The sequence below is a fragment of the Copadichromis virginalis genome, linkage group LG23 (assembly GCF_057382275.1).
Source record: "Copadichromis virginalis isolate Kocher_CV1m ecotype Utaka linkage group LG23, C_Virginalis_male_GT1.1, whole genome shotgun sequence".
Taxonomy (NCBI): Eukaryota; Metazoa; Chordata; class Actinopteri; order Cichliformes; family Cichlidae; genus Copadichromis; species Copadichromis virginalis.
In genome coordinates this window covers 39,132,413-39,147,591 of record NC_140639.1, presented here as the reverse complement: position 1 = coordinate 39,147,591, position 15,179 = coordinate 39,132,413, and the positions used below count along the sequence as shown (strand labels likewise).

The 15,179-nt window shown below is 41.8% G+C and overlaps 1 protein-coding gene across 1 annotated transcript in view; it reads right to left on the bottom strand.

Moving 5' to 3' along the window:
* Positions 1–15,179, bottom strand: part of LOC146681597 (transmembrane protein 163a) — a 33,605-nt gene that overhangs the window by 16,664 nt on the left and 1,762 nt on the right. Inside the window, exons 2-4 of the mRNA XM_085449605.1 lie at positions 12,060–12,179; positions 1,106–1,149; positions 929–1,020 (exon numbers count right to left, since the gene is read on the bottom strand). Of these exons, the coding sequence (XP_085305731.1) occupies positions 929–1,020; positions 1,106–1,149; positions 12,060–12,179 (256 nt within the window). The remainder of the gene's footprint in view (positions 1–928; positions 1,021–1,105; positions 1,150–12,059; positions 12,180–15,179) is intronic.

The window sequence follows — 15,179 nt, the reverse complement described above, 5'->3', positions numbered from 1 at the left end:
AAACCGTAGGTGGGTTCCTTGGAGCTATCGCATTCACAGGACCTCTGAGTCAAACTTGAGTGTGACAATACTTCATCAGCCTTTTGATGCCTGAGGGGTAAAGAAAACTATATATAGAAGCAAAGCTGTATTTGGGTTTGAACTTTAATTTTAAGTATACATGAATTCATGTTGTTGCTGTTTATGGGCTGGAAGTACCCGAGCTAAGTATATAAAAATAAGATTAATCATATCTGGTCAAAACAACTTTACTTGTGCAGCCAATCTGATATTTATACAGTGCAGCACTTTACAGTGAATTGCTGGTTATTGCATCAACAGTTGTTCAGACTGAGTATATGAAAATGTTTCTGCTAAGACCTTCTGACTGCTTCAGACCATTCGCTACAAATAAATTTGGTGGTGAAGGAAAAATGTACGAGGAGCAGCCTGGCAGATGATTCCTCGATCACAAACAAATGTTAGCGTTGCTAAGGAGACTGATAAAGCACATGTCAGTAATAAAAACTACTAAAAACTTAATTGATCTAATTTCCTCCAGCAAAAAAAGCATTAAAATCTCAGGCTGGGGAAAGTTTTCTGCCTGGGATATGTATGCTTTCTTTGATGGAGGAAGTTTTCATTTTAAATCAAAGTACCGTGTATGCCACAGACAGTACAAACGATTGATGTCGCTACCGTGATGCCGTCCGTTTGCTCTCTGAAGTTCTGTTTTGATTGTGTTTGGTGATGCGAGGGGGCAGAGACCTAATGCCTTTTTGCAGCAACACCTGTAGCCATATGGTGGCTAAGACACACTGGCTTCATTTTTCTGACCCAGAAGCTACGTCCATGTTTTATACCGTCTGTGGCTTATGCAGAGCATTATAAATAAAGGGGATTTTAGCCCGGGTCAGAGTGGATCGGGGTGAAAGGTGATCATACTTACATGTACTCGCGGTGCGCCGAGTGGACAGCTGCGGCGTTGCTGTATCGCCACAATACAATCACAGATGACAACACATCCAGCGTGGCATCAAACTGCAAAGTGTAAACATTGGTAATTGGGAATTCTATCACTACAATTTCTACTTTTAATGAAGTAGAGTGTTTACTCTGGACTTACGGCAAATCCAAAAGCTGAAGCACTGTGGCGCATCATAGAAACAGCTAAAGAGAAAAGAGAAAAACTTTTACTGCACTGTTCACGTTCATCTTCACATCAGAAATAATCATTTGAGTGCCTGTAGCTGCTGTAAGCACAGAGTCAGTCTGTGATCGTTTCATTTAAAGTAAACAGAGATATCTGATTTTTGCTCCAGTCTATTTAACTGCAGCAATGATTATTATTATAATCATTTCTAGTTTCTGCAGAGAACCTGCTGGATTGAAAAACAAGCACCGTTTTTGACTGGTTAATTTAACATCTGCCTTTTTATTTGGATTAACTAAGCTGTAGAAATGGTCAAAACAAACACTAAACAGCACAGTTATATGCATCCACACACACCTGCAACGGGAGTGAATGAGGAGAGAAGGAAGAAGAGACAAAGGAGAGAAAGATGCACAGAGATAGACAGGAGGATTCCTCTCCTCCCACGTTTATTTTTAGCAAGACTCACAAGGGGCTAGCAGCTCGCCTCAGCCCTGCATGCAGAAACACAGCGCTGTGTGGTATCACTTTCTCTCTTTTCCCCTTTAGCAACACATTCTAGTTGCTGCAAAAACAGCAAAAATCTTTTCTTTCTCCTATCCCTTTTTGCAGTCTGAGCTCCCTTTATTTTCCCCTCCAGCCTCCCAAGCTCCCCTCTCATCCATCTTCACTTTTCCTCTTATTGTTTCATCTACATTCGGTTGTTCTCTCTAGGCTGAAGGCACAATCACCCGCTCGCTTGCAACAGCTCAGACTGAAACGAGAACAGAAACAGATGCTGCATCCACATTCTCCTGCACGCAGTTAAGCAAACATCGCCAACCCTTGAATACAAATGATTGGAAGGGATACTGTTCTGACACAGAGATGCAGAGTATCAGCAGCAGACCTGTTGTCATTCCTTCTTGGTGTGTAACTTTATGCTCACCAAAAAATACTGAACATGGCTCACACATTAAAAGTATGGCCTCCAAACTGCATTATAACTAATGCAGTTTGGCATGTATTTACTGATGATGCCCTCAGCTGAAGCAAATGCTCCCTGACAGGTTATAACCTTACATATGCTTGCCACACTCCCATTTTATGGATTTACTATACATCAAATGACCAGAGCACTTTACAAAAGCAAGCACATCAAAATGATTAAATGCATCTTAGTAATCAAATTAAAATAAATTTAAGCAGTAATAAAAATATAGAAAAAAGAAATCTGCAATCTCCTTTGCAACCCACCTGCAGCCCAGGTCCTCCTTTCATGCTTTCATATCTGTTGCTCACTAGAACTTGGCCTTCCTCACAAATATAAATTAATGCAGATGGAAATATCAATTTTCTTTGGAGTCAAATGGTCCAGACTGAAATTTTAAGCTCCATATTTCCTGCAATAATTGAAGATTTGACGCTTTTAGTTGCTCTTTTTTAGTTTTATTTCACTTAAAGCAGCTGTTTTTACACAAAGGATACTTAAAGGTTGTCTCTCAGTGGCTCCCATTATTTCACCTCTCTATACTTTAATCATTTCATTAGGATGAAAATAAAAAAATAAAGTGTAGCTTTAATTTTGGAAAGCCACATCCAAGCTAGCGGATTTCAGTACAAGCCTCTTTGCAACCCACATCGACGCCGTTTCCTCCATTAATTCTACTTCTAACTTAATCATTGTTAAATCGATGTCTGCTGTGTTCTATGCTGGCTTTGCAAAGCAGGTCCAGAACAGAACCATACCACCAAAAACAAACACAGTCTCTGACTCAGCTAATACAGCATTCGCATGTTTTTAAAACATCCAGGGTGGGGAGATATATTTAAAGTCAGAGCTTGTGGGCCTCATCTCTCCATGTGTCAACAATACACGATCTAGCAAACAGAACCTGGCAGCTGTTGAAAGCTGCTTAAGGTAAATAAAAAGGGAGGGGCACCGAGTATCAGTCATCGGCCAGAATTGACATAACGAGGCAAAAGTAGGAGGTAAACACTCCTTACACGTAAATGACTTGTAGTGACAGAAGTGAGCATGTACAGTGGGGCAAAAAAGTATTTAGTCAGCCACCGATTGTGCAAGTTCCCCCACTTAAAATGATGACAGAGGTCAGTAATTTGCACCAGAGGTACACTTCAACTGTGAGAGACAGAATGTGAAAAAAAAAAATCCATGAATCCACATGGTAGGATTTGTAAAGAATTTATTCGTAAATCAGGGTGGAAAATAATAATAATAATAATAATAATAATGGATTGGATTTATATAGTGCTTTTCAAGGCACCCAAAGCGCTTTACAATGCCACTATTCATTCACTCTCGCATTCATACACTGGTGGAGGCAGCTACGGTTGTAGCCACAGCTGCCCTGGGGCAGACTGACAGAAGCGAGGCTGCCATTTCGCGCCATCGGCCCCTCTGGCCAACACCAGTAGGCAAATAAGTATTTGGTCACCTCAAACATGGAAAATCTCTGGCTCTCACAGACCTGTAACGTCTTCTGTAAGAAGCTTTTCTGTCCCCCACTCGTTACCTGTATGAATGGCACCTGTTTGAACTCATCATCTGTATAAAAGACACCTGTCCACAGCCTCAAACAGTCAGACTCCAAACTCCGCCATGGCCAAGACCAAAGAGCTTTCGAAGGACACCAGGAAAAGTATTGTAGACCTGCACCAGACTGGGAAGAGTGAATCTACAATAGGCAAGCAGCTTGGTGTGAAAAAATCAACTGTGGGAGCAATCATCAGAAAATGGAAGACATACAAGACCACTGATAATCTCCCTCGATCTGGGGCTCCACGCAAGATCTCATCCCGTGGGGTCAAAATGATCATGAGAACGGTGAGCAAAGATCCCAGAACCACACAGGGGGACCTGGTGAATGACCTGCAGAGAGCTGGGACCAAAGTAACAAAGGTCACCATCAGTAACACACTACAACGGCAGGGAATCAAATCCCGCAGTGCCAGACGTGTTCCGCTGCTGAAGCCAGTGCATGTCCAGGCCCGTCTGAAGTTTGCCAGAGAGCACATGGATGATACAGCAGAGGATTGGGAGAATGTCATGTGGTCAGATGAAACCAAAGTAGAACTTTTTGGTATAAACTCAACTCGTCGTGTTTGGAGGAAGAAGAATACTGAGTTGCATCCCAAGAACACCATACCTACTGTGAAGCATGGGGGTGGAAACATCATGCTATGGGGCTGTTTTTCTGCCAAGGGGACAGGACGACTGATCCGTGTTAAGGACAGAATGAATGGGGCCATGTATCGTGAGATTTTGAGCCAAAACCTCCTTCCATCAGTGAGAACTTTGAAGATGAAACGAGGCTGGGTCTTCCAACATGACAATGATCCAAAACACACCGCCCGGGCAACAAAGGAGTGGCTCCGTAAGAAGCATTTGAAAGTCCTGGAGTGGCCTAGCCAGTCTCCAGACCTCAACCCCATAGAAAATCTGTGGCGGGAGTTGAAAGTCCGTGTTGCTCGGCGACAGCCCCAAAACATCACTGCTCTCGAGAAGATCTGCATGGAGGAATGGGCCAAAATACCAGCTACTGTGTGTGCAAACCTGGTAAAGACCTATAGTAAACGTTTGACCTCTGTTATTGCCAACAAAGGTTATGTTACAAAGTATTGAGTTGTATTTTTGTTATTGACCAAATACTTATTTTCCACCCTGATTTACCAATAAATTCTTTACAAATCCTACCATGTGAATTCATGGATTTTTTTTTTCACATTCTGTCTCTCACAGTTGAAGTGTACCTCTGGTGCAAATTACTGACCTCTGTCATCATTTTAGGTGGGGGAACTTGCACAATCGGTGGCTGACTAAATACTTTTTTGCCCCACTGTATGTGAGAGTACAAAAAGATAGAAACAAAGGCAAGGATTACACAGAAGTGCCTTAGTTTAGCTGTCAAATGCATTCCTGCACACTCAAGCTTGATCCAAAACCATTTGCTGCAACATCAAGGGAGCAGATTTGTATCTAGGACTACGAAACAGAGCTGACAGCATCTATTTTTCAAGTTAAATTCTCCAGATAGCTGAAAAGACTTCACGTTCCTTCATCGTGCAGCCTCCTCTCATTCTACCATGTCAGTTTAAAGATTTCTTTTGTGATAATGACCCCACACATCTGACTGTAATATATATCGTCTGCTCCTCTTCCCTTCTCCTCTCTGTCCTCCCTTCCTCTCTTTCTGGCACCTTCATTAGCCGCAGAGAGAACAAGTTGTGTATAAATGAATCTGCTGCGGTTCTGCGGTCGTCAAAGCCGAGCCCAGCGATGACTAATTGGCTCCCAAGAAAGCTGGTTGGGTGTCAGCCGGGACGGACCTGCAAGCACGTCAGGCTATCACACACATACACACACATGTACGCACAGTGCTACTCTACTCTCCCTCTTCCTTACTTCTTGTCACATCTAACAAGACGAGCAGGGGAAGAAAGGATAAAACGCTATCCGAGCTCTTTATGCATATCAATGAAACGCTTCACTGTCAAGTTGTTTTTTCTAGTTGGTGCAGTGATGGCGCTCGTCTGATTGTCCCGTGTGTACCAATGCATAGGCCTTGTCATTAAAGCAGCAGCAAGTGGCTCAGTTACAAGTTTCTTCTTGATAATAAAACATGAGCTAAAAGCAAACCCTGACAAACATGCAGTTCACTTTCAAATAAACTCTCACTTTTGTATTTTATATAATGCGCTAAATCACATCAAAAGAAAGAATTTGCACCGCTGTCATCTGTTACTTCACACTTCATTGGACTTTTTTATTTTGTGTTAGCCGGTTGTGAGCAGTTCTCTTTATGTTAATATTCATCTTCAGTAATGATTTTCAATCCCTGGAGTCCTCATACACACAGTCTCCTCCCAGCAGCTGATGTTGACACGTGTCCACTCGTTGAACTCATGCAGGCTCTAATCTGATGTTCTATTGACTTCTGGCTCTAGCAAATTGAGGGAACTCTTCAGCCAATCCTCACAACACCAGTTCAACCAAACCAATTGATATTTTTTGCCACTGTGAATTTGTAACTACAGCCAGGTGCCAAACTGCTATGAACCCAGTCTAACGTTAACCTTTCCTTCACTCAGTGTAGTAAAGCTTTTAAGCTGAGAACTGTCCCGTGACATTTTCCCCACTGAGATGTTCTTTTCTGTAAACTAAAAAGCCGCACCTGCCTGCCTACAATAAAGGTCACACGCACTTGGTCTTTTCCATGTTTGAGTAATGCTAATGTTTTACAGCATCTATGTTACCCAGAGACTGTTTCATTCTGTCATCATGTAGAGCTCACAGAGAACAGCAGCAGGTGGTGAGGAGTGGACTGACTCCTCGCAGAGCTCTGATAAGTCTGTGAAACACTGTTGGACCTCAGGGTTTGAATCCTAATGAAGCCCTTCGCACTGACGTACAACTACTGTTCTTTTGGGTCTTTTTTAACCTCTTAATGTTTGTAATAATCCGAACTTTCAGACAGAATTTAGTTAAATCTCTTAACCAACTAAACTGTGACTTTGTCTAACCTAATACTAATAATTTAAAGAACCACTTTCTGTCCATTCATCAGTTTTTCACCTGTTCCAGAAACAATTTAACCAATCTGATTGAAACCTGCAGATATATGGCTGGTGACCTGAGTAAGCAACCCTGCTGTTGGGGTTTAGTTGGGGTTTTTCCACGCCTTCTCTCTGTGTGTTTTGTGCATCACAAGTCCTTTAGCCTCTTCCTTTTAACAGTGTTTTCTTTGGTGTGGTTTAGGTATGCTGCCCTATGCAGGAAGCTCCTTTATAAAAACAGATCTTTCCAGGGAATGTAAACATGTGGCCAAACATACAGGTAGTGCAGAATTATTAGGCAAATGAGTATTTTGTCCACATCATCCTCTTCATGCGTGTTGTCTTACTCCAAGCTGTATAGGCTCGAAAGCCTACTACCAATTAAGCATATTAGGTGATGTGCATCTCTGTAATGAGAAGGGGTGTGGTCTAATGACATCAACACCTTATATCAGGTGTGCATAATTATTAGGCAACGTCCTTTCCTTTGGCAAAATGGGTCAAAAGAAGGACTTGACAGGCTCAGAAAAGTCAAAAATAGTGAGATATCTTGCAGAGGGATGCAGCAGTCTCAAAATTGCAAAGCTTCTGAAGCGTGATCATCGAACAATCAAGCGTTTCAATCAAAATAGTCAACAGGGTCGCAAGAAGCGTGTGGAAAAACCAAGGCGCCAAATAACTGCCCATGAACTGAGAAAAGTCAAGCGTGCAGCTGCCAAGATGCCACTTGCCACCAGTTTGGCCATATTTCAGAGCTGCAACATCACTGGAGTGCCCAAAAGCACAAGGTGTGCAATACTCAGAGACATGGCCAAGGTAAGAAAGGCTGAAAGACGACCACCACTGAACAAGACACACAAGCTGAAACGTCAAGACTGGGCCAAGAAATATCTCAAGACTGATTTTTCTAAGGTTTCATGGACTGATGAAATGAGAGTGAGTCTTGATGGGCCAGATGGATGGGCCCGTGGCTGGACTGGTAAAGGGCAGAGAGCTCCAGTCCGACTCAGACGCCGAGCAAGGTGGAGGTGGAGTACTGGTTTGGGCTGGTATCATCAAAGATGAGCTTGTGGGGCCTTTTCGGGTTGAGGATGGAGTCAAGCTCAACTCCCAGTCCTACTGCCAGTTTCTGGAAGACACCTTCTTCAAGCAGTGGTACAGGAAGAAGTCTGCATCCTTCAAGAAAAACATGATTTTCATGCAGGACAATGCTCCATCACACGCGTCCAAGTACTCCACAGCGTGGCTGGCAAGAAAGGGTATAAAAGAAGAACTACTAATGACATGGCCTCCTTGTTCACCTGATCTGAACCCCATTGAGAACCTGTGGTCCATCATCAAATGTGAGATTTACAAGGAGGGAAAACAGTACACCTCTCTGAACAGTGTCTGGGAGGCTGTGGTTGCTGCTGCACACAATGTTGATGGTGAACAGATCAAAACACTGACAGAATCCATGGATGGCAGGCTTTTCAGTGTCCTTGCAAAGAAAGGTGGCTATATTGGTCGCTGATTTGTTTTTGTTTTGTTTTTGAATGTCAGAAATGTATATTTGTGTATGTGGAGATGTTATATTGGTTTCACTGGTAAAAATAAATAATTGGAATGGGTATATATTTGTTTTTTGTTAAGTTGCCTAATAATTATGCACAGTAATAGTCACCTGCACACACAGATATCCCCCTAAAATAGCTAAAACTAAAAACAAACTAAAAACTACTTCCAAAAACATTCAGCTTTGATATTAATGAGTTTTTTGGGTTCATTGAGAACATGGTTGTTGTTCAATAATAAAATTATTCCTCAAAAATACAACTTGCCTAATAATTCTGCACTCCCTGTAAAAGAAGATGGAATTTGCTTATTAACGGTGCAATGCTCACACAGTCTGTGTGCATTAAAATGTTTAAGTGTGCAGTTGAGCTCACTGCTAAGAATATACAGTGATCAGTCACGTTAGCACCAGAGCTTTTTCTTCGGGACCTGGTAAGTTTGGAAACCAGATCAGCGTCTTTGTCTCTTTCAAAACCCTGCTGAGGAAGGTCCCAGGGTTAGACAGATACTTCCTCCTCAATAATGTTTGGCTGGTGGCACGTAACAATGCCAGAACTGCTGGCTTCTCGGCTGAGCATTGGATTTGAATATGAATAACATTTTTGTCTGCCTGTCAGTAGTTTTAATGTGGCTGATTTCAGTGTACTCTGGTTACTTAGTGTTTAATGAGTGGTCACAAAACTGAAGCAGTGGATCGTTACCTAACAGATGTTCTTTACAGTACCGATCAAACAGACTCTGCAGAGCACGAATAAGACCAGAGTGAATCGAATCCATGCTGCTCTACAGATGTGGTAATCAACCGCCAGAGATGGGCAGTAGGGTGTTACTGTAATCCGATTACTTTTTTCAAGTAATGAGTAAAGTAAGGGATTACTATTCCAAAAAAAAGTAATTAGATTACTGTTCCTTTCCCGTAAGCACGCTGCGTTACTAAACCGTGACTTTTGTTTGTGAGAGGGTCTCATGACAATGACGTACGAGAGTGCAATGTCCGTGGCTGCAGCAGACGTGTGCAGATCAACAGTGTGGGAGAGAGTACGACCATGCAGCATTTAAAGCATGGACGTACTGACATTACTGAGCTTGATTCCGTGAAAAGTGACAAAAACAGTAGCGTTCGCTATACACTCAGAAAAAATTGAATTGGGCTGAAAGGTCTGTTGCTTTGTTCAGGTTGTGTATCGTGTTTTCAAAAGTTTTTAAAAGTAACTAAGCAATAAAGTAACTAATTACTTTTGAGAATAAGTAATCAGTAAAATAACAGGATTACTTCCTTGGAGAAGTAATCAGTAATTAGTAACTAATTACTTTTTTCAAGTAACTTGACCAACACTGTCAACCGCTATCTGAAATCACTGATTTAGCGTTTTCATAACTTCACAAATAACAAACGAAACTGTAAAACTCACAACTTAAATTAATCAATTTCAAGTTAAGTGAACGAGAGAGCTCTCTGACCAGTGATATAATTTGTAATTCACCAGCAGGAACCACATCCTCATTTCAGGTTTGATAGCATTTCTAGTAGATAATGGAAGATGGATTGAGAATGAATTGAAGCTGCAGTTTATGGAAGGCCTCAGAGGGGACTGGCGGCGGCTCCTGGGCAGAGCCCCGTGTACTAATGAGAAGTGAATGAACTGAAAAATGGAGGGAGGGTGGGGCACAAAAAAGAGAACAGTTTGTAGAGCCGGAGAGTGGAGTGGGGCGGGGGGTCATATATAGGGGTGTGTATTGAGGTGTGGTTGTGAAATCCAATTTATTATGTTAAACTACAAGACTCATTGTTTTGGAGACTACATCCTTAAATCTGCAATGACTATGCCTCGTTCAGAGAGGAATATATCAAACCCACAGCAACACCAGCATAGTGAAGTCTGCTCACAGACTATATAAAAGACAGACAGAGGCCCCGTGCCATCACCTTTTGATTAAAGAGGCTGTCATGAAGCCCAACAGGAGTCCACTGGCATCTTGATGTTTAGAAAATGCACTTCAAAAAACTTTTATATTCAATTTTATATTTTTTGTGCTTTTAATTATTTTTTCTATCCACCCATCAAGCAGATGACAGAAGAACTTGTGAAGGAATATAATTACTGATTTTAACAGCGTAATGTGTTACATCATTGTGTTACTGAAAAATGTCATGTTGGGAAACTTAGTGTAAAAAGTTAACATGGAATATGTTACTGGTAGACGAGTAGTCTAATGTTTGTTTCTCTTGTGTAAATGCCCAATAAATTGATCACCGGGAACACCCCTACACTCTACTAATGTTAAGTAATTTCATTACATTTTCCATGTATTTTTATCACATGAGTAGAATCTAAAATGTTACATTTATTGGAATCTGATCAAATGAAACGTACTGGTTTACATTCAGTTTATACCGAGCACATTTTCTGAATAAATAAACCTTTGATTTTATGTATTGTGTCATGCTTATTGAGGGTGAAGAATCATTGTTGCAGTGCATACTGCCACAGATAATTAGAGAGGCAAACAAATATTCATACTCCCATCCTCGTACCCAACCACCAAGAATCACCAATTATCCGAACAAGCTTGGACTGCAGGAGGAAGCCGGAGTACCCAGAGGATCATCATCATCATCATCATCATTAAAATTAAAAAATTTAAAGAAAATCAAGATATTTAATGTTACTCTGTAATCTCAAATACCAGCACATCACCAAACCACAGCGTTTTCTTCTGTTTGTGTGTCGTGATTCTCGTTGTCAGATCACTGGTCGCAGGAATCCGTCTGCTACGCCGGCCTCGTTCGTGTCTTCCTGTGCTCATTTCTGCAGCTGATTTGAGGGTGGCGCCATGTTTATTTATGCGTGAGAGCAGGCAATATGAGAAAAGTCCCACAGCAGGACTGCAGAAATGTGACAAACATGTCTAATGAAGACAATACAAGAAAAATATTCAGTGAAGAAAAAGCTTAATGAACACAAGAACCCTGAAAAACAAGGTGAAGGAGGCTGTTATCCTCACCCTCATCAGTATTACAGGAAACTCATATCTCTACATACAAACCAGTGTGGAGGTGATAAGGATCACAGATGCAAAAAGCTTGTTTCTTTACTTAAGTTAAGCACCAAAATGCATTTACTGCAGAGGGGGAGGAGTAAGCTGAACATCAGGTGACAGATCTGTCCAATAAAAAATGTCAATCAAACACTTGAAGCAAACGTCATATTCTGGCACACACAGGCGCAGTCTGTCAAATCTAAACAGCTTTCAATACAGTTTTTCCTATTGAAAGATAAAGTGTCTCACTACTACAACAAATAAGATCCCGGACAAACAAAAAGAGACACAGGAGGAGTTATTTATCCAGCCAGCAGTCTCGTCCTTGACACACTCGGGATAAATGAAAAGAGAAACCCAAAGGTTTAGCACAAAGTGTTGGGTGATTAAATATGTTCTGCCTCAAAAGAAGCAAAACTTCAATAAATGCAGCAAGCGTGAAGGTCGACTTCACAAAGGTGCTGACGGCAAAAATGCTCCACGTTGCTTTTGTAACCGGGAGAAACAAGAGCCGTGGAAGGCTAAAGTTTGAACGAAACAGGATCCTGGCACGAGTTAGCATGCTAAAGTGCTTTTTCTACATGTTGCCTTTGATTTTGAGAACAAATGTTTAATCTGTTGGGTGTCACATTTACCAGCAGGGTGTTGCAGTAATTAGCAATGCTGTCCTTCGACTGACAAACCAAACAGCAAGCTCTCTTTTGACTCATCTTTAGATCTTTCGCACGCACAAGAAATGTGGCATCAAAGGAAAAGACGGGAATGTGTTACTCACTGAACGCAGCAATGGCCAGGATGATGGTGACCACGATGGACGCCCAGGACACCCACAGAGCCTTCTTGCGGTAACTCTGTGCTTCGTGAGGCTTCAGACGCATACTGCTCTCCAGGAGACCTGCAGACAGTGTCGCAGGGCACAGTGACCCACAGTATTCAAACAGGGTTTGGAGTTGCTTTTAAAGTGGAACTTTAATCCATTTCGAAATGTTGTGCCACATATACACTGTTACTCAGTGTAACAGTGTATATACTGTGTTACTGTTACATATTTCCCACGCGTGGGACTAATAAAGGTTATCTTATCTTACAATGACAGCTGCTCGTGTTAGTTTTAAAACAAATGAGGTGTGTGCAAGTAATCACACTGCTCTGAGCGCTCCGTTTCAAACTGATTTTTGTACTCTTGGATGTCACCGAGAGAGAGACTCCTGGGTATAAACTACCTGCGACTCAAAAAAACGCTGCAATTATTCAGAAATAATTTAGTTTAAAGGAAGAATAAACTTTAACGAGAAGGAGCGAAAACGGCTTGTTTGAGACTGACTGAATTAAGGTCCAGTATAAGATTAATCTGGACTATTTTGAATTTAACTCAATGCAAAGCTACACTAGTAGAGTCCAATCATAAAAACATAAAACTGAAAATAAGCATAACAGGACTGTCTATCACAGGGCTAACACTTACACCAATTTACCTAAAGAGAAGAGGATCCAGAGAGGACTCCCACAGACAGGTCCCAGGCAGATGGGGGATTGAACTCAGACCCTTCTTGCTGGGATTCAGCAGTGCTCATGATTGCGCCACCACTTAAATTATATACTGACAAAGCAACTTTTGTTTTTGTCATCATCTTATGAACTTATCTTGTGAACACTTTGACTGTGTGTGTCTGCTGTTTGGTATGAAACAGGTGATGTGCAGTGGAGCTTTTTTCAAGACTGAATCGAAATATGGTGGAAAATCTAATCTGAGCCTGGAGCCTAATAAAGGGAGTTTTTCCTTCCCACTTTCACCAAAGGCGTTCCCAGAGGAGATCACCTGCTTGTTGATTTTCTCTGTATTATTGCAGACAGTATTGTAAACAGCCATGTTAGAGGCTGGAAAAGTAAAGCACCGAGTTGATAGATGCTACAAAGCCTTGCTGATAAACTGATGATGATGATATGAAACTGACTGATAAACTCATGATGATGTGTATCATGTGATCACTGATCAGTGTTCGCAGGCTAATACAATCTATCCATCTAAACAACCAAGTTTGAATTTTGTTTTGTTTTTAAAACAAATATTAGATACATAACCTCAGACATAAAGGGTACAGATAAATACTTACTTGGTGTCCTGCTGGCTGAAAGTGAAAAGGCACTGACCAAAAGATGGCTAACACAGGATCCACCAACCTTAAACAGCTGGATTAATGTAACACTAGAGATTTATAAGATGGAAAAGATTACTTTTTTTAGTGAATTTAGAGTATGAGAAATGTATAAACCCCTGGGGAAAATGGCTCTACTATGCGGGATCTATAAGGCCAGATATCGCTGCTATCCACCATTAGAGTGGCTTAATTTGCAAAGTAACATGTACTAATGCTATTTATGCCCTCATCTGCTACTGATGGTGTTGTTACTCAAATGTCCTCTCTCTGGATGCATACAGTTACAAACTATGTCTATCTGTAAATATGTTTTGTTTTTGTTTCACACTCTTGTGAAGGAAAAAGTTGTTCTTCACTTGAAGTGATGGCACACACCCAGACTTCTATGCTCTCCTGTACAGTGGGGCAAAAAAGTATTTAGTCAGCCACCGATTGTGCAAGTTCCCCCACTTAAAATGATGACAGAGGTCAGTAATTTGCACCAGAGGTACACTTCAACTGTGAGAGACAGAATGTGAAAAAAAAATCCATGAATCCACATGGTAGGATTTGTAAAGAATTTATTGGTAAATCAGGGTGGAAAATAAGTATTTGGTCAATAACAAAAATACAACTCAATACTTTGTAACATAACCTTTGTTGGCAATAACAGAGGTCAAACGTTTACTATAGGTCTTTACCAGGTTTGCACACACAGTAGCTGGTATTTTGGCCCATTCCTCCATGCAGATCTTCTCGAGAGCAGTGATGTTTTGGGGCTGTCGCCGAGCAACACGGACTTTCAACTCCCGCCACAGATTTTCTATGGGGTTGAGGTCTGGAGACTGGCTAGGCCACTCCAGGACTTTCAAATGCTTCTTACGGAGCCACTCCTTTGTTGCCCGGGCGGTGTGTTGTGGATCATTGTCATGTTGGAAGACCCAGCCTCGTTTCATCTTCAAAGTTCTCACTGATGGAAGGAGGTTTTGGCTCAAAATCTCACGATACATGGCCCCATTCATTCTGTCCTTAACACGGATCAGTCGTCCTGTCCCCTTGGCAGAAAAACAGCCCCATAGCATGATGTTTCCACCCCCATGCTTCACAGTAGGTATGGTGTTCTTGGGATGCAACTCAGTATTCTTCTTCCTCCAAACACGACGAGTTGAGTTTATACCAAAAAGTTCTACTTTGGTTTCATCTGACCACATGACATTCTCCCAATCCTCTGCTGTATCATCCATGTGCTCTCTGGCAAACTTCAGACGGGCCTGGACATGCACTGGCTTCAGCAGCGGAACACGTCTGGCACTGTGGGATTTGATTCCCTGCCGTTGTAGTGTGTTACTGATGGTGACCTTTGTTACTTTGGTCCCAGCTCTCTGCAGGTCATTCACCAGGTCCCCCCGTGTGGTTCTGGGATCTTTGCTCACCGTTCTCATGATCATTTTGACCCCACGGGATGAGATCTTGCGTGGAGCCCCAGATCGAGGGAGATTATCAGTGGTCTTGTATGTCTTCCATTTTCTGATGATTGCTCCCACAGTTGATTTTTTCACACCAAGCTGCTTGCCTATTGTAGATTCACTCTTCCCAGTCTGGTGCAGGTCTACAATACTTTTCCTGGTGTCCTTCGAAAGCTCTTTGGTCTTGGCCATGGCGGAGTTTGGAGTCTGACTGTTTGAGGCTGTGGACAGGTGTCTTTTAAACAGATGATGAGTTCAAACAGGTGCCATTCATACAGGTAACGAGTGGGG